The sequence below is a fragment of the Phocoena phocoena genome, chromosome 5, assembly GCF_963924675.1.
Source record: "Phocoena phocoena chromosome 5, mPhoPho1.1, whole genome shotgun sequence".
In the NCBI taxonomy this organism is placed as follows: Eukaryota; Metazoa; Chordata; class Mammalia; order Artiodactyla; family Phocoenidae; genus Phocoena; species Phocoena phocoena.
This window is the reverse complement of record NC_089223.1, coordinates 32,697,808-32,725,644: the sequence shown is the minus strand read 5'-3', so window position 1 is coordinate 32,725,644 and position 27,837 is coordinate 32,697,808. Positions and strand designations below refer to the sequence as shown.

The following is a 27,837-nucleotide window of genomic DNA, read 5'->3' as shown; positions in this document are numbered from 1 at the left end:
TGTTTATATACTGCTTGTTGATAGTGTATTAAAACTCGAGATAATTACGGGGTTTAGCTGATATAATATACTCATGTTCTGTATATTGCATAATGAATAGAATTTTAGAAACTAAAAATTGACTTATAACAATGTTCTAAAAAGGTAAAATATTCTATAGTACATCGTGTTTTGTGATTCTCCCCATTTTTCACTCCACAGATTGGTCTACAAATGGTTTCTTCTCATCCAAAAAGGCAGCTGTGCATTTGGTGCTGTGGTTTATTTGGCTATCATGTTTACAATGTGTGGATTCAATTTATTTTTCAAGTAAGTATCTCCAATTAAGACATTCATATCTCCAAGCACTTGCTTATAACATTCACCTGGTCGAGTTCTCTGTCTCTGGAAGCCATGTTTGGCCCTACACTTTTCCATGCACACGTTGTTTATAGGCCTATCATTGGTATCGTAGATATCACTGGGGAAAACCAGGAGAAAAGGAAGAGAAAACCCACAGATTTAAAAGTTTTCCAAAAATTATAAGCTTTAAAGAGAATCTATACGTGGTCTATAAGTTTAAAAGATCACCATTAAAAGCAGGCTGACAGGGCTTCCCTGGTGGCGCAGTGGTTAAGAATCTGCCTGCCAATGCAGGGGACATGGGTTCGAGCCCTGGTCCGGAAAGATCCCACATGCCGCGGAGCAACTAAGCCTGTGCGCCACAACTACAGAGCCTGCGCTCTAGAGACCATAAGCCACAACTACTGAAGCCTGCACGACTAGAGCCCCTGCTCTGCAGCAAGAAAAGCCACCCAATGAGAAGCCCACGCACTGCAATGAAGAGTAGCCCCCGATCACCGCAACTAGAGAAAAGCCCGCGCGCAGCAACAAAGACCCAATGCAGCCAAATTAATAAATAAATTTAAACAAACAAACAAACAATAACGTAGGCTGACATTTACGGTAAAGTAGTTCTTACTGAACTACAAATTTCCCTTCCACAAAATCCTGAAGTGTCATTTCCTTCTATAAATCTTCTTCCTTAAAACCTCTAGAAGTATACTATCCAATACAGTAGCCAATAGCCTATGTAACTACGGAGCACTTAAATTATGACATAAGAGGTGCTGTAAGTCTAAAATACACTTTGGATTTCAAAGACAGCATAAGAAAATAATTCTTCTATCGATTATATGCTGAGATGATAGTACTCTGGATGTATTGGTGAAATTACTTCATGTGTTTCTTTTTACCTTTTTAGTGTGGCTACAAGAAAACTTTTAATTTTGTCCAATCTATATTTCCACTGGACAGCACTGCTCTGGAATTTTGTTTCTGGTATCCATGAAATCCCTTTTGCTGGGAGCAGTTAGGAAAAGAGGAAACTGAGTACTGAAACTTTCACTGAAAGAGAGGTGAAGAAATAAAAAAACAAGAAAGTCTAAGGAGAAATAAAGGAAATTGGGATAATAATATCTATGACTCAGAACCGTGCTCCCATTGCGAAGATGGTTGCTGAGATGTGCTACGGGTGAGGGTCTCACGGGCAGAGCTGAGGCTGTGTAATCAACCTATGTCCTAGAAAGGGAATGTAAGACATACTGCACAGCCATGGAAAACATGTCAAATGAAAAATTTCCTGGAAGATCTGTCACATCAAAGTTACTCTAAATCTCTAGGATCTTAACAGAAATTCAGAGGCAGAGGCCAGCAACTCTTAACTCATAAAATAAGGAAGACAGGGCTTCCCTGGTGGCGCAGTGGTTAAGAATCCACCTGCCAATGTAGGTGACACGGGTTCGAGCCCTGCTCCAGGAAGATCCCACATGCCGTGGAGCAACTAAGCCCGTGCACCACAACTACTGAGCCTGTGCTCTAGAGCCCGCGAGCCACAACTACTGAGTCCACATGCCACAACTACTGAAGCCTGCACACCTAAAGCCTATGTTCTGCAACAAGAGAAACCACCGCAATGAGAAGCCCGTGCACCGCAACGAAGAGTAGCCCCAGCTCGCTGCAACTAGAGAAAGCCCACGTGCAGCAATGAAGATCCAACACAGCCAAAAATAAAATAAAGCTTAAAAACTACTTTAAAAAATAATAATAATAAATAAATAAAATAAGGAAGACAATCAGATTGAGAGCCAGCCCTGGGAGGAAGGGCTCTTCCTATGGCAACATAGCAATCTGATTTTATAAGTATTTCATGAAACTTTCAGAGCAGGAACTCCTACCATTCTCTAGCAGGAAAGGGATAGAAAATAACTGTACAGATCTATTATTATTAGTTTAAGCTATAGAAAGACACGGATTTATTTTTTCAGCATACTGTCTCTATTACTTTAATGAATGTAAAAGTATTCATAAGGACTTTTATGAAGTTACTTGGGAATAGAGTTGCCCCAAGATTATTATCCATATAATTTTAAGGTCCTTAACCAGGAATTCTCCTATAGTGAGGCATTCAAAGAATCTAACCCTTCAGATGGGAAGGAACTATTTTTTTCACTACTAATTTTTGTTGAGCATTATGGTATTAAGATTCTTTTCTGTGGAACCACGAGTTCATTGCTACACTTTTTATCAATTAGATTATAAATACGTGCTCCCCTGGGTATGGAGGGAAGGTCGTCTTCATTCTTCCTCACTGCCCCAATTCTCAAATATTGAAAGGATGAAACCACCCGCTGTGTTGGAATTCCGGTTCGCATTACCAAAAGATGGCTGCCCTCTAGGTCTACACAGCTCTCTGCCTTTACCATTTCCTCCTCAGATTAAGAGTACAAAAACTACCAGAAGAAGGTTCCAGAGACAGACTTCCCAATGCCTCTCCTCTCTCCACTTCCTTCCCAACTCAGTCAGACCCACCTATATCCATTGCTAGTATTTGAGACTGTTTACAGAGATAGCACATCAAAAGTGCAATGATTAAGATCCAGACATTACATTAGAAGCTAATCATTTACTTTCTTTTTGATTTTTTTTTAATACAGCAGGTTCTTATTAGTTATCTATTTTATATGTATTAGTATATATAGGTCAGTCCCCATCTCCCAAATCATCCCACCACCACCAATCCCCCCCTGCCCCCGCTTTCCCCCTTTGGTGTCCATACGTTTGTTCTCTACATCTGTGTCTCTATTTCTGCCTTGCAAAACTGTTCATCTGAACCATTTTTCTAGATTCCACATATATGCATTAATGTACAATATTTGTTTTTCTATTTCTGACTTATTTCACTCTGTATGATAGTCTCTAGGTCCATCCACGTCTCTACAAATGACCCAATGGAATATTACTTATGGCTGAGTAATATTCCATTGTATATATGTAACATATCTTCTTTATCCATTCATCTGTCAATGGGCATTTAGGTTGCTTCCATGACCTGGCTATTGTAAAGAGTGTTGCAATGAACATTTGGGTGCATGTGTCTTTTTAAATTATGGTTTTCTCTGGGTATATGCCCAGTAGTGGGATTGCTGGGTCATATGGTAGTCCTATTTTCAGTTTTTAAGGAACCTCCATACTGTTCTCCATAGTGGCTGTATCAATTTACATTCCCACCAACAGTGCGTGAGGGTTCCATTTTCTCCACACCCTCTCCAGAATTTGTTGTTTGTAGATTTTCTGATGATGCCCATTCTAACTGGTGTGAGGTGATATAATCATTTACTTTTTAAAGAAACATTTACCTTTAAAAAAGAAATAGGGGTTGTCACAGAGAATCCTAGTGCATTTGAAATACGATCCAACTTGCAAAAATATTTTTTTTATTAACACACGGCAACCACGGCATAGCAGCAAAGGGCATCAAAATTTGCGCTTGATTCCTGGTTTCATTTTGTACCAATTGTCATGTTAAGCAAATCACTTTTTCTAAGTCTCCGTTTTTTCAAAGGTAAATTGGGGATAATAATATCTATCTCAAATATTTTTAGGAAAGATAAAGTATTTGAAAGCATTCTGTAAAATCTAAGTTTGATAGCAGGGATTCTCAACCCTAGCTGCTGCCCCGACCTCACCCCAGGCCACTTAAATTAGAGCCCCTGAAAGTGGGCTCGTGTATCAGTATAGGTCTAAATCTCCCCCAGGTGATTCCAATCTACAATTAGGGCTGAGAATCATTGGACTATTAAAGAGGTTCCTAATGTTAGTGGACCACTGCAATCACCTGGTGTCTGGAGAGCCTCCAAAAATATTGCTGCACAGGCCCCACCCCCAGAAAGCCTGATGTAATTGGCCCAGGGTGCAGCCTGGAGATGGAGGTTTTTACAAGCTGCCCAGGTTTTTCTACACGCAGCCAAGCTTGAGAACTGCTGGTTAGAGTTGGCTTGTCTCAGCACTGCAGTCCTAAGAAGCCTTTAAACATTCTCAATAATGACTTTGTCCACTTAGCCCTGAGTAGTAAAATTTGAATGGAATTTTAAATTCCTTCATTAAAAAAAAAATTAAACAAATAAGTGGGGGGAAATACCACCAAGGCTCTGTTAGATACCATGGCAGGAAATACTGGGTTGGCCAAAAAGTTCGTTTGGGGTTTTTGACCAAACCAAATGAACTTTTTGGCCAACCCAATACTTTCCAAGCTGCAGCCCTCACCCATCCCCACAAATGCCACATCCTTACATCCCTTCACTGTTGTTCTCAGTAGAATCAAGGCTAGAGATTCCATGGATTTTGGCATCATGCCCTCGTTCTATGGCCTCTACTATGGAGTAATGGGGACAGACTTTGCAGAGATCTGCTCAGATTACATGGCTTCTACTATAGGGGAAGCGTTGCTTTCATTCTTTGAAATCATTTATGGTACATGGAAAAATGGTCTCATCTTACACATTTGCATCCATTTTCAAAAATAGATAAGTCTTTTTTGGTTCTGTCAGCCCAACTGCTCTCTGGATTCTCCTGGCATCAGATTATCTGAAAGTAACCATGTCTAGCATACTCCAATTGCCAACATATAAAGGATTAGTAAAAATTCAGCAATAACAAAAACACTTGATCTCTGCTAATGCAAATAAAAGTCATATTTTATGCACATAAAACACTTTAGAATCAACCAATGCCTCATCATAAAGATATGATGTTATCATTATCATTATACAGCAGTTATCATTATACAGCATTTGAAGAAGTAGAAGACAAAAAAAGTGTGCTAAATGTATTCTAACTGTAATATTCTTCCCTGGAATTTAAAAAAAATCCCTAGTAATTTTTTTTTAACTCTCTTAAAATTAAAACTCAGAATGGACATACTTTCTGGTTAGATGGATTCCAGATTCAGATATTAGGAGTATCCATCTGTGTCTAACACATGCACATCTCTTAAAAACTTGCATACCAAGGGCTCCAGGGAAGACCCAGTGGTTTCAGAAATTCCACATCTCTGCCCTCTACCAGTCTTTTGGTACACAGCCAGATGTAAAATGGAAAAACCAGTGTGAGTGACAAGAGAAGAGTGAACTTCTGGACTATTGTTCTCCCTCTCTTTATGGGACAGGACTGAGTAAACAAGACCTTGACTTCACCTCCCATCTCTGTAGGCTCCATCTTACTCTTTTCCTAGAGCCTGGAATCCAACTTCTATAGTGAAATTCTGGAATTGCCCTGCCATGTGTAATCTCTGAGACAACTGCCTTTCTTATAAGGTTTAAGGTGAACACAGGAGGGAGCATTTTTGCTCCTACTTCCTCCAACAAAAACCAGAGCCATCCCCCCTCTAAATAATTCCCAAAGCCTCTTGTGCTTGTTTAGGGACAGGAGAGGAAGAGAAGAGTTGTATGTCCTCTGTTTGCCAGTGAACCAGGAAGAAGAGACTTAACCTGGCAAGACAACCAAGTCTTTAAGCACCAACATCCTGGAGATTTCTCACCTGACCCCACCCCACCAATCTTCAACATCTTGTCATCTCCTGTCATCCTCTTTCCAACCACCAGAGACATAAAAACCCCTGCCTTGAGCCACTGGCACAGCCATCTGTGACTTAAACTGATGGTGTGTGTGTGTCTGTGTGTGTGTGTGCATGCACACTTGTGACAGAGGTAAAGAGGAAGCAAAGGATGAGCACTCTCCATTCTCACCCCAGTGCCCAAGCCCCACACTAATTGTCAGACTCTGGGAGTGGAGCCAGTGCATCTGCTTTGTTTTAAAAGCTCCCTAGGAAAAGGAATGAGCTATTAAGCCATGCCAAACTTGGATGAATTGTAAATATATATTGCTTAGTGAAAAGAAGCCAGCCTGAAAAGGCTACATACTACAGGATTCCACTTCTATGACAATTTGAAAAAGGTACAGCTATGGAGACGCTAAAGAGATCTGTGGTCGCCAGGGGGTTAGGGAGGGAGCAGGGTTGAATGTGTGAAGCACAGGTTATTTGTTAGGGTGGTGAAGTTATTCTGTGTGATACTCTAATGGTGAATACATGACACTATGCATTTGTCAAAATCAACAGTATTTTATAGTGGAAAGGGTAAACCTTAATGTATGCAAATCTTAAGAAATCATTTAGGATGTCAGGGAATGCCAGGATAGAATGTAGACTGTGACAAAAGAGTTTAACTGTATTACAAATGTATGAAATAACCTCACTGAAGGGGGTGGGGGGAAAGTGCTGACCTAAGTCACTTTGAAATGAGTGGAGATATAAGATTAAAAGCAAAAGGAACTATACATAAGCACTGCATGTTAGTTCATAAAGTAGTTTCCCTCAGGGCTACGGGTTAACTATTTTGATACCACTAAACATGTATTCTGGAATTGGACTACCAAGTAAATGGAAGACCGATTGTGGGAGCTACATTTCTTACTCTCAGAAGCTTACATACAAGCAAGGAGAAAAGGCTAGAATTATCTATGTAGTAATGGATGAGTCAAAGACATCAGTCTGAACTCATGTTTAGCTTAATGTATCTTAATGTAGATGATACATATAGAAATATTTATAGATATGTGTATACACATGGGTTAGTATATACAGACATATTTCCCTTGCTCTGTCAGCTACGAAGCCCTAGAAGCAATGACACCTCAGTAGCATTGAGCACACCGAGTACCCAGATCTTGGTTTCTAATACCATTCTATAATAAGAGGAGGCAGTGCTTCTTGGAAAAATGACTGACTCTGATCTTGGCAGGGAATATACAATATGAGCCTGGAGTATCTTGTAGTGTCAGAAAGTAAGGAAGTGCTCAAAAAAAAACCCACACAAGAAAAAACCCACAATGATGGGGATATGTCAAAGAGACACAGAAGCCAACTGAAAGAGAGCCCAACGGCCAAAGCTGAAACAATTTGAGCAACACAATGGTAGGTAGTAGTAGTAGTAATAGTATTGGGTTATAACTCAAAGTATAGAATAAATATCCATGAGTCCATAGTGACATAAATAAATGATTGGATAGATAAATAAATTAAATAAATAAATAAATAGAGGAGAATAGACAAATCTCCTATGCAGAAGAATTCCACATAATTTATGTAGATACTCCACCCTTAAGAAGCTTGTGTGGTTAAATGTTATGTGTCAACTTGACTAGGCTCTGGTGTCCAGTTGTTTGATCAAACACCAGTCTATGTGTTGCTTTGAATGTATTTCGTAGATATGATTAACTTTAAGGGAAAGAAAATACCCTTGAAAATATGGATGGGTCTTAGCTAATCAGTTGAAGGCCTTAAGGGCAAAAACTGAAGTTTCCCTGAGAAGAAGGAATACTGCCTTAAGTCTGAAATAACTCTTTTCAGAGTTTACAGCCTGCTAGCCTGCCCTCCAGGTTTCAGACTTCCCAGCCCCAAGTCTTTAAAATGAGTCTCTCTCTCCCTCTCCCTCCCTCCCTCTCTCTCTCTCTCTCTCTCTCTCTTTCTCTCTCTCTCCACACACACACACACACACACACATTCATGCATATCCTATCAGTTCCATTTCTCTGGAGAACGCTGACTAATACAGAGGTGGAGCATAACTTATAACTTCCCACTCCTTAAGTGTGAGCTGCTCATGGTGATGATGACTTCCTTCCAAGGAGTACAGTATAAAAAGAAGTAAAAGAACGAGTAGCTTTATAGTGGAGAAATTTGACAACCACTATCTCAAGCTAGGCAATCAAGGTCAACATCAACAGTGACGTCATGTTGACTGCATGTACCCTTGCTACGGTGTGGTAAGAATGGCATTTCACCTCTGTTATCTTCCTCCCTAAAACCATAACCCCAGCTTAACCAAGAGAAGAAACATCAGCTAAATTCTGATTGAAGGACATTCTACAAAATACCTGCCTCCAATACTGTCAAAGTCAGAAGGAAACCAAAGTCTGAGAAACTGCCAAAGCCAAGAGGAGCCTAAGGAGACACGATAATTAATGGTATCCTAGGTGGGGTTTTGAAACAAAATAAGGACATTAAGGGAAAACCAAGTAATCTGAATAAACTATACACTTTATTTCATAATAAGGTATCAATGTTGGCTCATTAATTGTGACAAATGTACCATACTGATGTAAGATGTCACTGATAGGGGAAACTTGGTATGGGAACTCTGTACTATCTTCATATCTTTAAGTGTAAAGCTATTACAAAATACATATTTTATTTTTAAAGGAGCTTCTGAGACATTCTAATGTGCTGCTAATGTTGAGAATCACTCCTCATCCGCAGCCCTGGGGAGACGCAGTGTCTTAAATTAGGGTTCCAGATGCATTGCCTTCTAATGGGATTAGTCTGTGTGCTCCGTATAATCACTTGGGATTATATTAAAATTTTAATTATATTAAAATTAGTTAAAAGATACATAGATGCCTGGGTTTACTCCAGATCTATGAATCAGAGTCTCCAGGAAAATAAAGGGAAGGGTCAGGCTCTGGGTGAACTTAAAAAGCTTCCCGTGTGAGTCTGCACTTACAGCTCTGGATAAAAACTGTTCCTCTCAAAGGATTCCTTGGTGGGGAGGTTAGGTAGTTATAATTAGCGATGTGCTTTGGGTCCATTTGGGGTGCAGTGGGGTTTTGCCTAGAAACCTTTACCCCACAGTAGCATTGTCCCTATGGGAAAAAGTGTTTCAAGTTCTAAACCAACAGAGAAACAGTAAAGACTATGTTCCCAAGCCTGGCAGTGGCTTCCCCGTGTTCCGAGAATGGTGTTGCTCTGTGCCTTTCCCCCAGCAGTTCTACAGAGTCAGTGGGATGCCCACCAGGAGCTCGTCAGACAACATCGGTGCCGCCTGTGGGCAGATCACCGTGGTGCTCGATGAAGAAGGACTCACTGAAAACATCTACCAGCTTTCGTGCAAGCATGTGTATCCTTTCCATGGGAGACCCTTTGGTCTTCATCAAGCCAGTGCCAGGAGGCAGTTTTCAGATAATCTGTGTCAGGCGTGGGCGATAGCCAGTCAGAGAAGACTGTCTCTTCACTTCCCTCCTCCTTCCTTTCCTCCCTTTACCCCCACCCTCTGCCTTGCTTAACGCTCATCCCCAAACCCCAAGCCTTTATCCTCCCACCCATCTTCTTTTAGAGACTTTCTGGCAATCCCTGCTGAATAATGAACTGCTCTTAATTAGCAAGAGGTGAACCTCCTCCAGTAATTTCTTTTTTAAAAAGGAATCTTCATGCCACACAGACAGGAGGGCTGCAGCATCTGTGCAGAGGCTGGCTGGGAAAGCTGGCGAAGCTATAAGCGAACAGGTAGCCAAGAAGGACAAGAGAGAGAAAGGGCTGGGGAGTGAAAAACAGAGTGAAGTTTCAGGTGCAGGGAGGAACTCAGGACTCTCCAGGTGGAGCCCGTGTCTGAGTCTCACAGGAACAAGAAGGACAAAGTGGTGTTCTTTGCCTGGAAATAATCCTTAGGAACCTGCTTGTGTCAACAGTGGTGATGGGGGAAGCCAAGTATCAGCTTTGGTCTTGAAAAGAGGATAAGGTCACAGGCAGCAGGACACCTTAAGTTACACAAGGAGGGACCAAAATGTGAGCACCCAATTCTTGGACTATTTGGTTCCTCTGCCTATGGGTTGTACCCCAAATTGCTATCTATTGGCTGAGGGATCTTTAGGTATTAGGGACCAGACCAGCCTGGGCCTGGAAACCAGCATCCTCTGGGACTCCAGTAACCGTGAGGAAGATCTCCACTGTGCTGAAAGATACTGAGGTCAAGAACCCAGCAGCCTGCCCTGCCTGAGCAAGTTACTCTGGATACCAGAGTCGTGTTTGCGTTGGCCAACAATCAGTATTTTAATTCTTTTCTTAAGAGAAGGCATCATTTATCTTTATTTTATAGTACAATATCAATTTTATAATATTGCTATGCACTCAGTCAGTTCAAAGCTCTGGCATTATGAGGTGGTTAAACCATCTGTCTTTTGCCTCTGAAGCCCACCTAACTCAATCAGTAATGCCCTAGATGTGCAGCACTCATGATCTGATTCTGTTTAATCTGGACAGATTCCATTTATTCAATCCTGAGAGTCAAAAACTGGACCGGGGCTTCCCTGGTGGCGCAGTGGTTGAGAGTCTGCCTGCCGATGCAGGGGACATGGGTTCGTGCCCCTGTCCGGGAAGATCCCACATGCCGCGGAGCGGCTGGGCCCGTGCGTCATGGCCGCTGAGCCTGCGCGTCCGGAGCCTGTGCTCCGCAACGGGAGAGGCCACAACAGTAAGAGGCCCGCGTACCGCAAAAAAAAAACTGGACCAAATGCATCTGAAATGTATTATTCCAACATTTAAGTTTTAACATTTTAAGGTGAGATACACAAAGATACCCCATGTGGAAGTCTATGTGGTTTCTCAGTGTGATACCTTTCCCAAAAAACTATCATTCTTAGTAGAAATTTTCCAAGTCTAGTCCTAGTTTTAAATATGAATTACTTTTCAAATGTTGGAACAAAACCCCTTCTGCCATTTGCAAGTGGAGGTATTTTCTCTCTCTTCACCTTTAAAAGCCCTTAGGGATTGTTGTACACGTGTGCATATATAATCAAAAATGTAGTCGCCTTTAAATTTGCTTTGCAGGGAGTATTATTAATGGCCCATTTTAGCATGAGTCATATTAACAAGGAGTGGGCAAACCGGAATCATATTAACAAGGGGGCGGGAATCTGAGTCTTGCTCTCCGGCAATTCTGCCAGTGTGGAAGCTTTGCAGATGAGATTTTGAAGATGAGAGAATATTAAAGAGGAGATGGACATTTCGATGATCGCTAGATGACCCCTGAACTCCATACCTATCTGGAAGATGGGGCTGTACTCCAGCCCTTTTGAATGAAGAGCTGTATGGGTTTTGACTCAGAATCTTTGTTATAATACACTGTATGTTAACCCAAGCATGTTGCAAAAGTGACCCCAACGCCAAGAATGTAAAAGAGTGGGAACCCTTAGTTGCACACAGATCTAATATTGAGGAATCATCTACATGGCCTTGACTTGCCTCTGCCTTCATATCCTCCGTCTGTTAGAGAGGGAACATCATTTTTGTTCACACAGGTGTGTAGCAGGCCAGACAGAACATCGTGTGATCTTGATCCAGAAAGCCACACTGGGGTCAACGACTGTAGAAATAAATCAACATGATGGATCTCATTATAGTTAATCATTTTACCCAAATCTATAAGCTGTGGAACCTGGGGGAAATACATTTGCAAAAGTAATCGGTTTTGAATGATTCATTCAAATATTTGTTCAATAAATAGGCACTTAGGCACTGCTTAATGTGCTGAGCACAGAGATGAATGAGTCATGGTCCCACAGGTAACATATTGCCCAGGAGAGACATGTAAATACACAGAAAGTCATGACACAGAGTGACTTGTGCTCTGTTAAGACTCCATCCCTGGTGCTGCAGAAAAACATACAGTTCACTGGCAACTTCAGAGCCAAAGGGTCAAACTTTCTGGACAAGGGGTTGTATACAACTGAATCTGTAAACGCCTAGAGTTTTAGATGTTCATTATAGGTTTATATTCTATTAAAAATAACTGGCCCCTTATCAGTAATAAAAAGTTGAGAAAAAACTTATGAAGCTAACAGAAATATTTGTACAAATTCTTGACCACAAATAATTTAAATTTGTCTAGTGCCTAAGACAAGTCTGGTTACATACATAGTAGGTAATGAGTAGGTGCACAAAAAGCCGAATGGAGAGATGCTACGGTAAACACAGAAAAATGCATGATAAGCGAGACAGAGAAATACAATGATATGTTTACATAAGACATTCCTGTAAAAAAGCATGCCCACATTCTTTATGTAATTTAATCACAAGAATCGAGTGAGGTAAGAACACATAAGGCCAAGAAGATCAGTAAATTCCTCAGGGTCATAAGCTATTGCAGCTCTGACTCCAGGCTCCTCTGGGACTTGGTGGTTCCCTTGTCCTGCAGAATCTCCCTAAAAGAGTGATGGACACAACTGAGTCATAACCGAGAGCAATTCCCACCTCCACCACTCCACCCTACAGGTGGGATCACTTCCATTACATCATCATGAAGCAGATTTTGCCCTTTAATATCCAGAAGCTTCCCTAACAAGATCCCTAAGCTTTCATGAATTCTGCATCCGAGGTTGGTGTATTGTTGGTAAAAAGCAGACGTTCCCTTACTGCAAAGAGAAGGTCGATTTGAAGAGGATGATCAATAACCTGTATCCTTTTTTATAAAGTTATGAAATATTATCTCAAATTTTTTTCTGGCGATGTATTCTTTAAACTTTCCTTATCTTCATTATAGGTACAGCAGAAAACGTTCTGTTCTCCCTAACCACCTATTTCAAAACAATTTTCTGGTTTCTTTTCTCCCCTGTGCCTACATTACCATTCTAGTTAGGAAGTTAAATGCCAAAAAAGATACAGTGTACTGTTTTTATTCCAAATATTCCACTATTAGGACTTTAGTGGAAATGTGATGGGACATTGAAAAAGATAGGTGAATATATGGAAGGATAAGATAGGTAGGTAGGTAGGTAGGTAGATAGATAGATAGATAGATAGATAGATAGATAGATAGACAGAGACAGATAGATAGATAGATAGATAGATAGATAGATAGATAGATAGATAGATATAGATAGATAGATAGATAGATACATAGGCAAACAGATAGCAGATAGCAGGCAAACAGAGAGATGATAGGTAACAGGTGGATGGGACGAGTGGGTGGGGAGACAAATAGATTAGAATTCAGGGCTTCCCTGGTGGCACAGTGGTTGAGAGTCCGCCTGCTGATGCAGGGGACACGGGTTCCTGTCCCGGTCTGGGAGGATCCCACATGCCGCGGAGCGGCTGGGCCCATGAGCCATGGCCGCTGGGCCTGCGCGTCCGGAGCCTGTTGCTCCGCAACGGGAGAGGCCACAACAGTGAGAGGCCCGCATACCGCAAAAAAAAAGAATTGAAATTGTAAAGGTCCCAAATGTGAGCTAGAATAGAAAAGTATTTTGAAGGTGTACCAAATTGTTTTATTTCCAGACATGAGTAGGGGGTTTTTCCCCCTGAATTTTGGCTTTTTTAATTCCTTGCTACAGCTCATCTTTTCTTAGGCTAACCTAAGTAATAATAATATTGAAAGGAGTGAAGACCTACTATAGATTTGCTCGACAAATGGCAGCAAAAGGATTTTTATAGACAGCAGGGATCCCCAACTGAATAAACCCAAATCTCCTTAAGGTCACAGGAAGGGAATGTCCCCACCCAGAGCTGACTACAAAGACTTAGCCCTCAACCCCTCACTGGCCCAAGACCATAGTGTATATCTTCCAGGGGCGTAAATGGAACTAAAACATATCCCCCCTTAAGCAGAAGAGCACTGAGGGGATGGTTTCCGCCTGCCAAGTACTCGATCTTCTCCTAAGTGACAGCCTTACTCTTCCTTCTGAGTTCCAGTCACCTGCATTCACAGTGCTAAAGGAGACCCCCACCCTGCTCCCTGCAAGCCGACTCTTCAAACCCTAAGTGTTTAGTTTGAACCGGCAGCGTTGGCAGCAACGCCCCCATCTCTGGGGACTGCAAACCAAGGAAGGACTTGCAAACAGGGCAGTGGAGGAGGCAGCGTGCGTGGGCTCCTGGATCTCGGAGCCACACGCCAACAACAGAGAGCACCCCCTGCGGCCACCAGCTCCCTTCCCAGACCTGGCCTTCCTCACAGAGTCCGTGCAAGGCAGGCACAGGCAAGGCTGAAAGCCTGTCATGCGCCTTCCTCTCTTCCACTCATCCTAACACAAGTCCAGAACAGCTTTTGTTTAATAACTTACTCATGAAACTGCAGTACATAAATCTTTATTATAAAATTGGCGACATGATCATAAATGTTACCTTAACAATCATTTAAATAACAAAGGACAATTGGTTTCTCTGAGAGAAAGAAATGGTCTTGAGAGAAGAAACTTTTGAATACTACATGTAATCTTTTATTTTTCCCTATGAGATACAGAACTTTATTTCTGAATGTAACATCCTAACAACAATCGTCATTCTTCTAAGGCAGCTAAAGAAATACATGTACTCTTTATTGAGACTCAGTGTAAGATAAAAGCTACATATGACAAATCTGCCTTTCTGTGTGGAACATTGCTAACAGAGATAGAAGGTATTAATTAAGTTCCCTTAGTACAATTTATCAAAGATACCAGGATAACATACGTATTATCTATGAACTAATGTTTTTCTTTGAAATATGCAATGAGTTCTCTCTGATGAGCTGAAGGCAGGAGAGCCCAGAGCTATTTTTGCTCACTACGGTAGTTCCTATTATTCTTGGTTTTCCACTGTAACCATTCCCCCCTTTCCTCTTTTTTTTAGTAAGTGACCCTTGCCTTTTATTCTTGTTTGGGATTATGATATTTGGGGATTTTAACATGGATGGATTCGATTTATTTTTGGAAATTGGGTGTAGTGTAAATAACAATGACTATTTCTGCTACATGGCTGTAGGTAGAGCAACCTACTTAACTGAGATTCATCTCAGAGCGCACACACTTTTTTTAAACATCTTTATTGCAGTATAACTGCTTTACAATGGTGTGTTACTTTCTGCTTTATAACAAAGTGAATCAGTTATACATATACATATATCCCTATATCTCTTCCCTCTTGCGTCTCCCTCCCTCCCACCCTCCCTATCCCACCCCTCTAGGTGGTTACAAAGCACCAAGCTGATCTCCCTGTGCTATGCAGCTGCTTCCCACTAGCAATCTATTTTACATTTGGTAGGGTATGTATGTGCATGCCACTCTCTCACTTTGTCCCAGCTTACCCTTCCCCCTTCCCATATCCTCAAGTCCATTCTCTAGTAGGTCTGCATCTTTATTCCCATCTTGCCCCTACGTTCTTCATGACCATTTTTTGGTTTGTTTTTTAGATTCCATATATATATGTTAGCATACAGTACTTGTTTTCCTCTTTCTAACTTACTTCACTCCGTATGACAGACTCTAGGTCCATCCACCTCACTACAAATAACTCAATTTTGTTTCCTTTTATGGAGGAGTAACATTCCATTGTATATATGTGCCACATCTTCTTTATCCATTCACCTCTTGATGGACACTTAAGTTGCTTCCATGTCTTGGTTATTGTAAATAGAGCTGCAATGAACACTGTGGTACATGATTCTTTTTGAATTATGGTTTTCTCAGGGTATATGCCCAGTAGTGGGATTGCTGGGTCGTGCAGTAGTTCTATTTTTAGTTTTCTAAGGAACCTCCATACTGTTCTCCATAGTGGCTGTTTCAATTTACATTCCCACCAACAGTGCAAGAGGGTTCCCTTTTCTCCACACCCTCTCCAGCATTTATTGTTTCTAGATTTTTTGATGATGGCCATTCTGACTGGTGTGTGGTGATACCTCATTGAAGTTTTGATTTGTATTTCTCGAATAATTAGTGATCTTGAGCATTCTTTCATGTGTTTGTTGGCATTCTGTATATCTTCTTTGGAGAAATGTCTATTTAGGTCTTCTGCCCATTTTTGGATTCGGTTGTTTGTTTTTTTGATATTGAGCTGCATGAGCTGCTTGTAAATTTTGGAGATTAATCCTTTGTCAGTTGCTTCATTTGTAAATATTTTCTCCCATTCTGAGGGTTTTTTTTTGGTCTTGTTTATGGTTTCCTTTGCTGCACAGAAGCTTTTAAGTTACATTAGGTTCCATTTGTTTGTTTTTGCTTTCATTTCTCTAGGAGATGGGTCAAAAAGGATCTTGCTGTGATTTATGTCATAGAGTGTTCTACCTATGTTTTCCTCTAAGAGTTTGATAGTGTCTGGCCTAACATTTCGGTCTTTAATCCATTTTTAGTTTATTTTAGTGTATGGTGTTAGGAAGTGTTCTAATTTCATTCTTCTACATGTAGCTGTCCAGTTTTCCCAACATCGCTTATTGAATACGCTGTCTTTTCTCCATTGTATATTCTTGCTTCCTTTATGAAAGATAAGATGATCATATGTGCATGGGTTTATCTCTGGGCCTTCTATCCTGTTCCATTGATCTATATTTCTGTTTTTGTGCCAGTACCATATTGTCTTGATTACTGTAGCTTTGCAGTATAGTCTGAAGTCCAAGAGCCTGATTCCTCCACCTCCGTTTTTTGTTCTCAAGATTGTTTTGGCTATTTAGGGTCTTTTGTGTTTCCATACAAATTGTGAACTTCTTTGTTCTAGTTCTGTGAAAAATGCCAGTGGGAGTTTGATAGGGATTGCATTGAATCTGTAGATTGCTTTGGGTAGTAGAGTCATTTTCACAATGTTGATTCTTCCAATCCAAGAACATGGTATATCTCTCCATGTATTTGTATCATCTTTAATTTCTTTCATCAGTGTCTTATAATTTTCTGCATACAGGTCTTTGTCTCCTTAAGTAGGTTTATTCCGAGATATTTTATTCTTTTTCTTGCAGTGGTAAATAGGAGTGTTTTCTTAATTTCACTTTCAGATTTCTCATCATTAGTGTATAGGAATGCAAGAGATTTCTGTGCATTAATTTTGTATCCTGCTACTTTACCAAATTCATTGATTAGCTCTAGTAGTTTTCTGGTAGCATCTTTAGGATTCTCTATGTATAGTATCATGTCATCTACAAACAGTGACAGCTTTACTTCTCCTTTTCCAATTTGGATTCCTTTTATTTCTTTTTCTTTTCTGACTGCTCTGGCTAAAACTTCCAAAACTATGTTGAATAATAGTGGTGAGAGTGGGTAAACTTGTCTTGCTCCAGATCTTAGTGGAAATGGTTTCAGTTTTTCACCATTGAGGACGATATTGGCAGTGGGTTTGTCATATGTGGCCTTTATTATGTTGAGGAAAGTTCCCTCTATGCCTACTTTCTGGAGGTTTTTTTTATCATAAATCGGTTTTGAATTTTGTCAAAAGCTTTCTCTGCATCTATTGAGATGATCATATGGTTTTTCTCCTTAAATTTGTTAATATTGTGTATCACATTGATATTGAAGAATGCTTGCATTCCTGGGATAAACCCCACTTGATCATAATGTATGATCCTTTTAGTGTGCTGTTGGATTCTGTTTGCTAGTGTTTTGTTCAGGATTTTTGTATCTATTTTCATCAATGATATTGGCCTGTAGTTTTCTTTCTTTGTGACATCTTTGTCTGCTTTTGGTATCAGGGTGATGGTAGCCTCGTAGAATGAGTTTGGGAGTGTTCCTCCCTCTGCTCTATTTTGGAAGAGTTTGATAAGGATAGGTGTTAGCTCTTCTCTAACCATTTGATAGAATTCGCCTGTGAAGCCATCTGGTCTGGGCTTTTGTTTGTTGGAAGATTTTTAATCGCAGTTTCAATTTCAGTGCTTGTGATTGGTCTGTTCATATTTTCTATTTCTTCCTGGTTCAGTCTCAGAAGATTGTGCATTTCTAAGAATTTGTCTATTTCTTCCAGGTTATCCATTTTATTGGCATAGAGTTGCTTGTAGTAATCTCTCGTGATCCTTTGTATTTCCGCAGTGTCAGTTGTTACTTCTCCTTTTTCATTTCTAATTCTATTTTTTTTTTTTAAACATCTTTATTGGGGTATAATTGCTTTACAATGGTGTGTTAGTTTCTGCTTTACAACAAAGTGAATCAGCTATACATATACATATGTTCCCATATGTCTTCCCTCTTGCGTCTCCCTCCCTCCCACTCTCCCCATCCCACCCTTCCAGGCTGTCACAAGGCACCGAGCTAATATCCCTGTGCCTTGCGGCTGCTTCCCCCCAGCTATCTACCTTACTACGTTTGTTAGTGTGTATATGTCCATGACTCTCTCTCGCCCTGTCAAAACTCACCCTTCCCCCTCCCCATATCCTTAAGTCCGTTCTCCAGTAGGTCTGCGTCTTTATTCCTATCTTACCCCTAGGTTCTTCATGACATTTTTTTCCCTTAAATTCCATATATATGTGTTAGCATACGGTATTTGTCTTTTTCTTTCTGACTTACTTCACTCTGTATGACAGATTCTAGGTCTATCCATCTCATTACAAATAGCTCAATTTCATTTCTTTTTAAGGCTGAGTAATATTCCATTGTGTATATGTGCCACATCTTCTTTATCCATTCATCCGATGATGGGCGCTTAGGTTGTTTCCATGTCCTGGCTATTGTAAATAGAGCTGCAATGAACATTTTGGTACATGACTCTCTTTGAATTTTGGTTTTCTCAGGGTATATGCCAAGTAGTGGGATTGCTGGGTCATATGGTAATTCTATTTGTAGTTTTTTAAGGAACCTCCATACTGTTCTCCACAGTGGCTGAACCAATTCACATTCCCACCAGCAGTGCAAGAGTGTCCCCTTTTCTCCACACCCTCTCCAGCATTTATTGTTTCTTGATTTTTTGATGATGGCCATTCTGACTGGTGTGAGATGATATCTCATTGTAGTTTTGATTTGCATTTCTCTAATGATTAATGATGTTGAGCATTCTTTCATGTGTTTGTTGGCATTCTGTATATCTTCTTTGGAGAAATGTCTATTTAGGTCTTCTGCCCATTTTTGGATGGGGTTGTTTGTATTTTTGTTATTGAGCTGCATGAGCTGCTTGTAAATTTTGGAGATTAATCCTTTGTCAGTTGCTTCATTTGCAAATGCTTTCTCCCATTCTGAGGGTTGTCTTTTGGTCTTGGTTATGGTTTCCTTTGCTGTGCAAAAGCTTTGAAGTTTCATTAGGTCCCATTTGTTTATTTTTGTTTTTATTTCCATTACTCTAGGAGGTGGGTCAGAAAGGATCTTGCTGTGATTTATGTCATAGAGTGTTCTTCCTATGTTTTCTTCTAAGAGTTTGATAGTTTCTGGCCTTACATTTAGGTCTTTAATCCATTTTGAGCTTATTTTTGTGTATGGTGTTAGGGAGTGATCTAATCTCATACTTTTACATGTACCTGTCCAGTTTTCCCAGCACCATTTATTGAAGAGGCTGTCCTTTCTCCACTGTACATTCCTGCCTCCTTTATCAAAGATAAGGTGTCCATATGTGCGTGGGTTTATCTCTGGGCTTTCTATCCTGTTCCACTGATCTATCTTTCTGTTTTTGTGCCAGTACCATACTGTCTTGATTACTGTTGCTTTGTAATATAGTCTGAAGTCAGGGAGCCTTATTCCTCCAGCTCCTTTTTTCGTTCTAAAGATTGCTTTGGCTATTCGGGGTCTTTTGTGTTTCCATACAAATTGCGAAATTTTTTGTTCTAGTTCTGTGAAAAATGCCAGTGGTAGTTTGATAGGGATTGCATTGAATCTTCTAATTCTATTGATTTGACTCATCTCCCTTTTTTTCTTGATAAGTGTGGCTAATTGTTTATCAATTTTGTTTATCTTCTCAAAGAACCAGCTTTTAGTTTTATCGATCTTTGCTATCGTTTCCTTCATTTCTTTTTCATTTATTTCTGATCTGATCTTTATGATTTCTTTCCTTCTGCTAAATTTGGGGGTTTTTTGTTCTTCTTTCTCTAATTTCTTTAGGTGCAAGGTTAGGTTGTTTATTTGAGATGTTTCGTGTTTCTTAGGTTGGCTTGTATAGCTATACACTTCCCTCTTAGAACTGCTTTTGCTGCATCCCATAGCTTTTGGGTCGTTGTGTTTTCATTGTCATTTGTTTCTAGGTATTTTTTCCTTTCCTCTTTGATTTCTTCAGTGATCTCTTAGTTATTGAGTAGTGTGTTGTTTAGCTGCCATGTGTTTGTATTTCTTACAGATTTTTTCCTGTAATTGATATCTAGTCTCATACCACTGTGGTTGGAAAAGATACTTGATACAATTTCAATTTTCTTAAATTTACCAAGGCTTGACTTGTGGCCCAACATATGACCTATCCTGGAGAATGTTCCATGCGCACTTGGTAAGAATGTGTATTCTGTTGTTTTTGGATGGAATGTCCTATTAATATCAATTAAGTCCATCTTATTGAATGTATCGTTTAAAGCTTGTGTTTCCTTATTTATTTTCATTTTGGATGATCTGTCCATTGGTGAAAGTGGGGTGTTAAAGTCCCCTACTATAATTGTGTTACTGTCGACTTCCCCTTTTATGGCTGTTAGTATTTGCCTTATGTATTGATGTGATCCTATGTTGGGTGCATAAATATTTACAATTGTTATATCTTCTTCTTGTATCGATCCCTTGATCATTATGTAGTGTCCTTCTTTGTCTCTTCTAATAGTCTTTGTTTAAAGTCTATTTTGTCTGATATGAGAATTGCTACTCCAGCTTTCTTTTGATTTCCATTTGCATGGAATATCTTTTTCCATCCCCTCACTTTCAGTCTGTATGTGTCCCTAGGTCTGTAGTGGGTCTCTTGTAGACAGCATATATAAGGGTCTTGTTTTTGTATCCATTCAGCCAGTCTGTGTCTTTTGGTGGGAGCATTTAATCCATTTACATTTAAGGTAATTATCGATATGTATGTTCCTATTCCCATTTTCTTAATTGTTTTGGGTTTGTTATTGTGGGTCTTTTCCTTCTCTTGTGTTTCCTGCCTAGAGAGGTTCCTTTAGCATTTGTTGTAAAGCTAGTTTGGTGGTGCTGAATTCTCTTAGCTTTTGCTTGTCTGTAAATCGTTTAATTTCCATCAAATCTGAATGAGATCCTTGATGGTTAGAGTAATCTTGGCTGTAGGTTTTTCTCCTTCATCACTTTAAGTATGTCCTGCCACTCCCTTCTGGCTTGCAGAGTTCCTGCTGAAAAATCAGCTGTTAACCTTATGGGGTTTCCCTTATGTGTTATTGTTGTGTTTCCCTTTCTGCTTTTAATATTTCTTCTTTGTATTTAATTTTTGATAGTTTGATTAATATGTATCTTGGCGTGTTTCTCCTTGGATTTATCCTGTATGGGATTCTCTGTGCTTCCTGGACTTGATTAACTATTTCCTTTCCCATGTTAGGGAAGTTTCAAGTATAATCTCTTCAAATATTTTCTCAGTCCCTTTCTTTTTCTCTTCTCCTCTGGGACCCCTATAAATCGAATGTTCCCTTGTTTAATGTTGTCCCAGAATTCTCTGAGCCTGTCCTCAGTTCTTTTCATTCTTTTTTCTTTATTCTGCTCTGCAGTAGTTATTTCCACTATTTTATCTTCCAGGTCACTTATCCATTCTTCTGCCTCAGTTATTTTGCTATTGATCTCTTCTAGAGAATTTTTAATTTCATTTATTGTGCTGTTCATCTCTGTTTGTTTGCTCTTTGGTTCTTCTAGGTCGTTGTTAAACGTTTCTTGTATTTCCAAAATTTTGGATCATCTTTACTATTCTATTTCCAAGATTCTGGATCATCTTTACTGTCATTATTCTGAATTCTTTTTCAGGTAGACTGCCTATTTCCTCTTCATTTGTTAGGTCTGGTGGGGTTTTGCCTTGCTCCTTCATCTGCTGTGTGGTTCTCTGTCTTCTTATTTTGCTGTACTTACTGTGTTTGGGGTCTCCTTTTCACAGGCTGCAGGTTCGTATGTTCCATTGTTTTTGGTGTCTGTCCCCAGTGGCTAAGGTTGGTTCAGTGGGTTGTGTAGGCTTCCTGATGGAGGGGACTAGTGCCTGTGTTCTGGTGGATGAGGCTGGATTTTGTCTTTCTGGTGGGCAGGTCCACATCTGGTGGTGCGTTTTGTGGTGTCTGTGGCCTTATTATGATTTTAGGCAGCCTCTGTGCTAATGGATGAGTTTGTGTTCCTATCTTCTAGTAGTTTGGCAAAGGGTGTCCAGTACTGGAGCTTGCTGGTCATTGAGTGGAGCTGGTTCTTGGCATTGAGATGGAGATCTCTGGGAGATTTTCGCCGTTTGATAGTACATAGAGCTGGGAGGTCTCTTGTGGACCAGTGTCCTGAACTTGGCTCTGCCACCTGAGAGGCACAGCCCTGATGCCTGGCTGGAGCACCAAGAGCCTGTCATCCACATGGCTCAGAATAAAAGTGAGAAAAGAAAGAAAGAAAGAAAGAAGAAGATAAAAAAAATAAAATAAAATTATTGAAATAGAAAATATTATTGAGAAAAAAATTTTAAGCAATAAAAAAAAGAAAGAAAAAACCGACAGGCGGAACCCTAGGACAAATGGTAAATGCAAAGCTATACAGACAAAATCACATACAGAAGCATACACATACTCACTCACAAAAAGAGATAAAGGGGGAAAAATATATTTATCATTGCTCCCAAAGTGCACCTACACAATTTAGGATGATTCGTTGTCTATTCAGGTATTCCACAGATGCAGGTACATCAAATTGATTGTGGAGCTTTAATCCACTGCTCCTGAGGTTGCTGAGAGAGATTTCCCTTTCTCTTCTTTGTTCACACAGCTCCTGGGATTCAGCTTTGGATTTGGACCCGCCTCTTTGGGTAGGTCGTAGGAGGACATCTGTTCTTCGCTCAGACAGGACGGGGTTAAAGGAGCAGCTGATTCAGGGACTGTGGCTCACTAAGGCCGGGGGGGAAGGAGGGGTATGGAATGCCGGGCTAGCCTGCGGCAGCAGAGCCCAACATGATGTTGCAACAGCCTGAGGCGCGCCGTGCGTCCTCCCAGGGAAGTTGTCCCTGGATCACGGGACCCTGGAAGTGGTGGGCTGCACAGGCTCCCAGGACGGGAGGTGTGGATACTGACCAGCCACACAGGCTTCTTGGTGGCTTAGCATCCCATGCCCATCTCTGGGGTCTGCGCTGATAGCCACGGCTCATGCCCGTCTCTGGAGCTCCTTTAAGCAGTGCTCTTAATCCCCTCTCCTCACGCACCAGGAAACAAAGAGGCAAGAAAAAGTCTGTTGCCTCTTCTGCAGCTCCAGAGTTTTTCCCGGACTCCCTCCTGGCTAGCTGTGGCGCACTAGCTCCCTTCAGGCTGTGTTCAGGCAGCCAAACCCAGTTCTCTCCCTGGAATCCGACCTCCGAAGCCCGAGCCTCAGCTCCCAGCCCCCACCCGTCCCAGTGGGTGAGCAGACAAGCCTCTTGGGCTGGTGAGTACTGGTTGGCACCAATCCTCTGTGCGGGAATCTCTCCACTTTGCCCTCTGCACCCCCGTTGCTGCACTGTCCTCCGTGGCTCTGAAGCTTCCCCTCCACCACCCGCAGTCTCCGTCCATGAAGGAGCTTCCTAGTGTGTGGAAACCTTTCCTCCTTCACAGCTCCCTCCCACTGGTGCAGGTCCCGTCCCTATTCTTTGTCTCTGTTTTTTCTTTTTTCTTTTGCCCTACCCAAGTACATGGGGAGCTTCTTGCCTTCTGGGAGGTCTGAGGTCTTCTGCCAGCATTCTGTAGGTGTTCTGTAGGAGTTGCTCTACATGTATATGTATTTCTGATGTATTTGTGGGGAGGAAGGTGATCTCTACGTCTTACTCTTCCACCGTCTTGAAGCTCCTCAAAACATATTTCTCTAAAACTCTGAAGCAATTCTTTTGTTGCCCAGATTATGTAAATAATTTGCTAGGCAAAGTTCCAGTGGTATTAACACCTGCTTCTTCCTATGTGTACCTAGTAGTAAATCTTCTTTTGTAATTTGGAGGCATGTGTTAAGGCCAACAAGCAACCAAATTTCGCCTGCTCCACCAGCCGCGGTGGGGGACGGGGGTCAGAGGGCCTAGAGAATTTTTAATTTCATTTATTGTGTTGTTCATCACTATTTGTTTGGTCTTTAGTTCTTCTAGGTCCTTGTTAAACGTTTCTTGTATTTTCTCCATTGTATTTCCAAGATTTTGGATCATCTTTACTATCATTATTCTGAATTCTTTCTCAGGTAGACTGCCTATTTCCTCTTCATTTGCTAGGTCTGGTGGGTTTTTACCTTGTTCCTTCGTCTGCTGTGTGTTTCTCTGTCTTCTCATTTTGCTTAACTTACTGTGTTTAGTGTCTCCTTTTCGCAGGCTGCAGGTTTGTAGTTCCTGTTGTTTTTGGTGTCTGCCCCCACTGGCTAAGGTTGGTTCAGTGGGTTGTGTAGGCTTCCTGGTGGAGGGCACTAGTGCCTGTGTTCTGGTGGATGAGGCTGGATCTTGTCTTTCTGGTGGGCAGTTCCATGTCTGGTGGTGTGTTTTGGGGTGTCTGTGACCTTATTATGATTTTAGGCAGCCTCTCTGCTAATGGGTGGGGTTGTGTTTCTGTCTTGCTAATTGTGTGGCATAGAGTGTCCAGCACCATAATGCTGGTCGTTAAGTGAAGCTGGGTGCTGGTCTTGAGATGGAGACCTCTGGGAGATTTTCTCTGTTTGATATTATGTGGAGCTGGTAGGTCTTTTGTGGACGAATATCCTGAACTTGGCTCTGCCACCTGAGAGGCACAGCCCTGATGCCTGGCTGGAGCACCAAGAGCCTGTCATCCACACGGCTCAGAATAAAAGGGAGAAAAAGAAAGAATATAAAAGGAAATTAAATTTAAGTTATTAAAATAAAAATTATTTTTTTAAAAAATTAAGTAATAAAAAAAGGAGAGAGCAACCAAACCAAAAAACGAATCTACCAATGATAACAAGTGCTAAAACTATACTAAAAAAAAAAAAGAAGACGGACAGACCAAACCCTAGGACAAATGGTAAAAGCAAAGCTATACAAATTCACACACAGAAGCATACACAGGCACACTCACAAAAAGAGCAAAAGGGAAAATATATGTATATCGTTGCTCCCAAAGTCCACCTCCTCAATTTGGGATGATTCGTTGTCTATTCAGGCATTCCACTGATGCAGGGTACATCAAGTTGATTGTGGAGATTTAATCCACTGCTCCTGAGGCTGCTGGGAGGGATTTCCCTTTCTCTGTTCACACAGCTCCTGGGGTTCAGCTTTGGATTTGGACCCGCCTCTGTGCGTAGGTCGCCTGAGGGCATCTGTTCTTCGTTCAGACAGGACGGGGTTAAGGGAGCAGCTGATTCGGGGGCTCTGGCTCACTCAGTCCGAGGGGATGGAGGGGTACGGATGCGGGGCGAGCCTGCGGCAGCAGAGCCCAGCATGATGTTGCACCAGCCTGAGGCGCACCATGCGGCCTCCCGGGAGAGTTGTCCCTGGATCCCGGGACCCTGGCAGTGGCGGGCTGCACAGGCTCCCCGAAAGGGAGGTGTGGAGAGTGACCTGTACTCGCACACAGGCTTCTTGGTGGCGGCAGCAGCAGCCTTAGTGTCTCATGCCCATCTCTGAGGTCCTCGCTGATAGCCGCGGCTCACGCCCGTCTCTGGAGCTCCCTTAAGCGGAGCTCTTAATCCCCTCTCCTCGCGCACCAGGAAACAAAGAGGAAAGAAAAAGTCTCTTGCCTCTTCCGCAGCTCCAGACTTTTTCCCGGACTCCCTCCCGGCTACCCATGGCGCACTAGCCCCTTCAGGCTGTGTTCACGCCGCCAACCCCACTGACCTCCGAAGCCCGAGCCTCAGCACGCAGCCCCGCCCGCCCCAGCGGGTGAGCAGACAAACCTCTCGGGCTGGTGAATGCCGGTCGGTACCGATCCTCTGTGCGGGAATCTTCCTGCTTTGCCCTCCTCACCCCCTGTTGCTGCGCTCTCCTCCGCGGCTTCGAAGCTCACCCCTCCGCCTCCCGCAGTCTCCGCCCGTGAAGAAGCTCCTAGTGTGTGGAGACCTTTCCTCCTTCACAGCTCCCTCCCACTGGTGCAGGTTCCGTCCCTATCCTTTTGTCTCTGCTTTTTCTTTTTTCTTTTGCCCTACCCAGCTACGTGGGGAGTTTCTTGCCTTTTGGGAGGTCTGAGGTCTTCTGCCAGCATTCAGTAGGTGTTCTGCAGGAGTTGTTCCACATGTATATCTATTTCTGATGTATTTGTGGGGAGAAGGTGATCTCCATGTCTTACTCTTCCGCCATCTTGAAGCTCCTCTAAACACACTTTTTATATGGACAAATCCTGGACTGGCTTCGTTATCTGGTGGCCTGGCAACCCGTGGTGTTAGGAATCGTCCAAGGCATTAATTATTCACTAGGGCTGGAATAGCATGGCACACCTACCCCAGAAGCAATGTATTGCATGTTGAAATATTTTCTAATCCTTAATCCTACATTTAATATTGATATTCTTTTCTAATTTTTTTATTATTATTATTATTATTTTGCGATACATGGGCCTCTCACTGTTGTGGCCTCTCCCGTTGCGGAGCACAGGCTCCGGATGCGCAGGCTCAGTGGCCATGGCTCATGGGTGCAGCCGCTGTGTGGCATGTGGGATCTTCACGGACCAGGGCACGAACCCGTGTTCCCTGCATTGGCAGGCGGACTCTCAACCACTGCGCCACCAGGGAAGCCCTTCTTTTCTAATTTTAGAGATGACCCCAAGAATTTAGAGAACTGAATAACAACTGGCACTTTGTCTTGTGGAAAGAATTTAAAGAGAAGCTGAGCAATGGAATAAACAAATAAAGCGTGCTTTGCATCCTTCCGATTACAATCGTTTTCTAATCATCGCATCTGACACATTTGGTACAACCCACTGTGGACATCCCACCTCTACTTTGGCTTACAGTGATCTCATCTGAGGCGTGTTTCAGAGGTTTGCAAAGTACTCCTCACGTACAACGTTGAGTTACAACAAGTACCTTCTTATCAGTTCAACATCTTCAAAGAAGTAGGCAGAGTTGTCAAATCTATGGTTTTAGAACAGAGTCTTTTGTGTTCTTTGTGCTTGTTACCACGTGGCAGCTTTGGCACCACAGAGCCCTTCTGTGTAGAGAGCACTCCTGAAGCCTCTAGCACCAGTGTGTTGCAGTCCACTCAATGGGTCAGAGCTACGCTGGGTTTCCTGGGGCTGCTCCATGCACTCAGCCCACCCAAGGGCTGCACTAAAGGAAAGAGAAGCACTCTCTTCTTCTGTGCCACTCTGTTCACACACACGCACACGCACACGCACACACACACAGTCAATCCATGGCCATACTCTGCTTTTATTTTCTTCACAGCACTTCCTGAAATCATATCATAGACTCATTTGTTTACTGTTTGTCTTCACCTCCATGAAGACTGGGAATTTTATCTGTTTTGTTCCCTACTATCTCTCCAGCACTTGGAGCAGCACCTGGCACATAACAGGCACTCAATAAATATTTGCTGACCAAATGAATTAATCCAGCAAGAAAGAAAAAATTAACAGAATTGGGAAGACCAGTCTGAACAAATTAACCCAAGAATATGTTGAACTCCCCAAAATTAATTCATTTCAAATTACTGGTCATTTGTTAAACAGCCAACACTGTCTACATCACACCAGACATCTATTCTGCAATACGTGAAGACATTACACTTGTATGAAGTAGAAAAGAAACAAATCTATTGTCGGAAACATTGGCGACGCATTGTGGCAACTTGGATGGATCTAGAAGTTATCATACTAAGTGAAGTCAGTCAGAAACAGAAAGACAAATACCACATGATATCACTTATATGTGGAATCTAAAATATGACACAAATGAACTTATCTATGAAACAGAAACAGAGTCACAGACATAGAGAACTGACTTGTG

The 27,837-nt window shown here is 41.7% G+C and overlaps 1 protein-coding gene across 1 annotated transcript in view; it reads left to right on the top strand.

The window, feature by feature from the left end:
* RNF175 (ring finger protein 175) overlaps window positions 1-26,318 on the top strand; it is a 77,803-nt gene extending 51,485 nt beyond the window's left edge. Inside the window, 6 exon segments of the mRNA XM_065877206.1 lie at window positions 202-309; window positions 4,637-4,760; window positions 9,142-9,272; window positions 12,502-12,603; window positions 22,209-22,215; window positions 26,199-26,318. Coding sequence (XP_065733278.1) covers window positions 202-309; window positions 4,637-4,760; window positions 9,142-9,272; window positions 12,502-12,603; window positions 22,209-22,215; window positions 26,199-26,318 — 592 coding nt within the window.
* The last annotated feature ends 1,519 nt before the right edge of the window (window positions 26,319-27,837 follow it).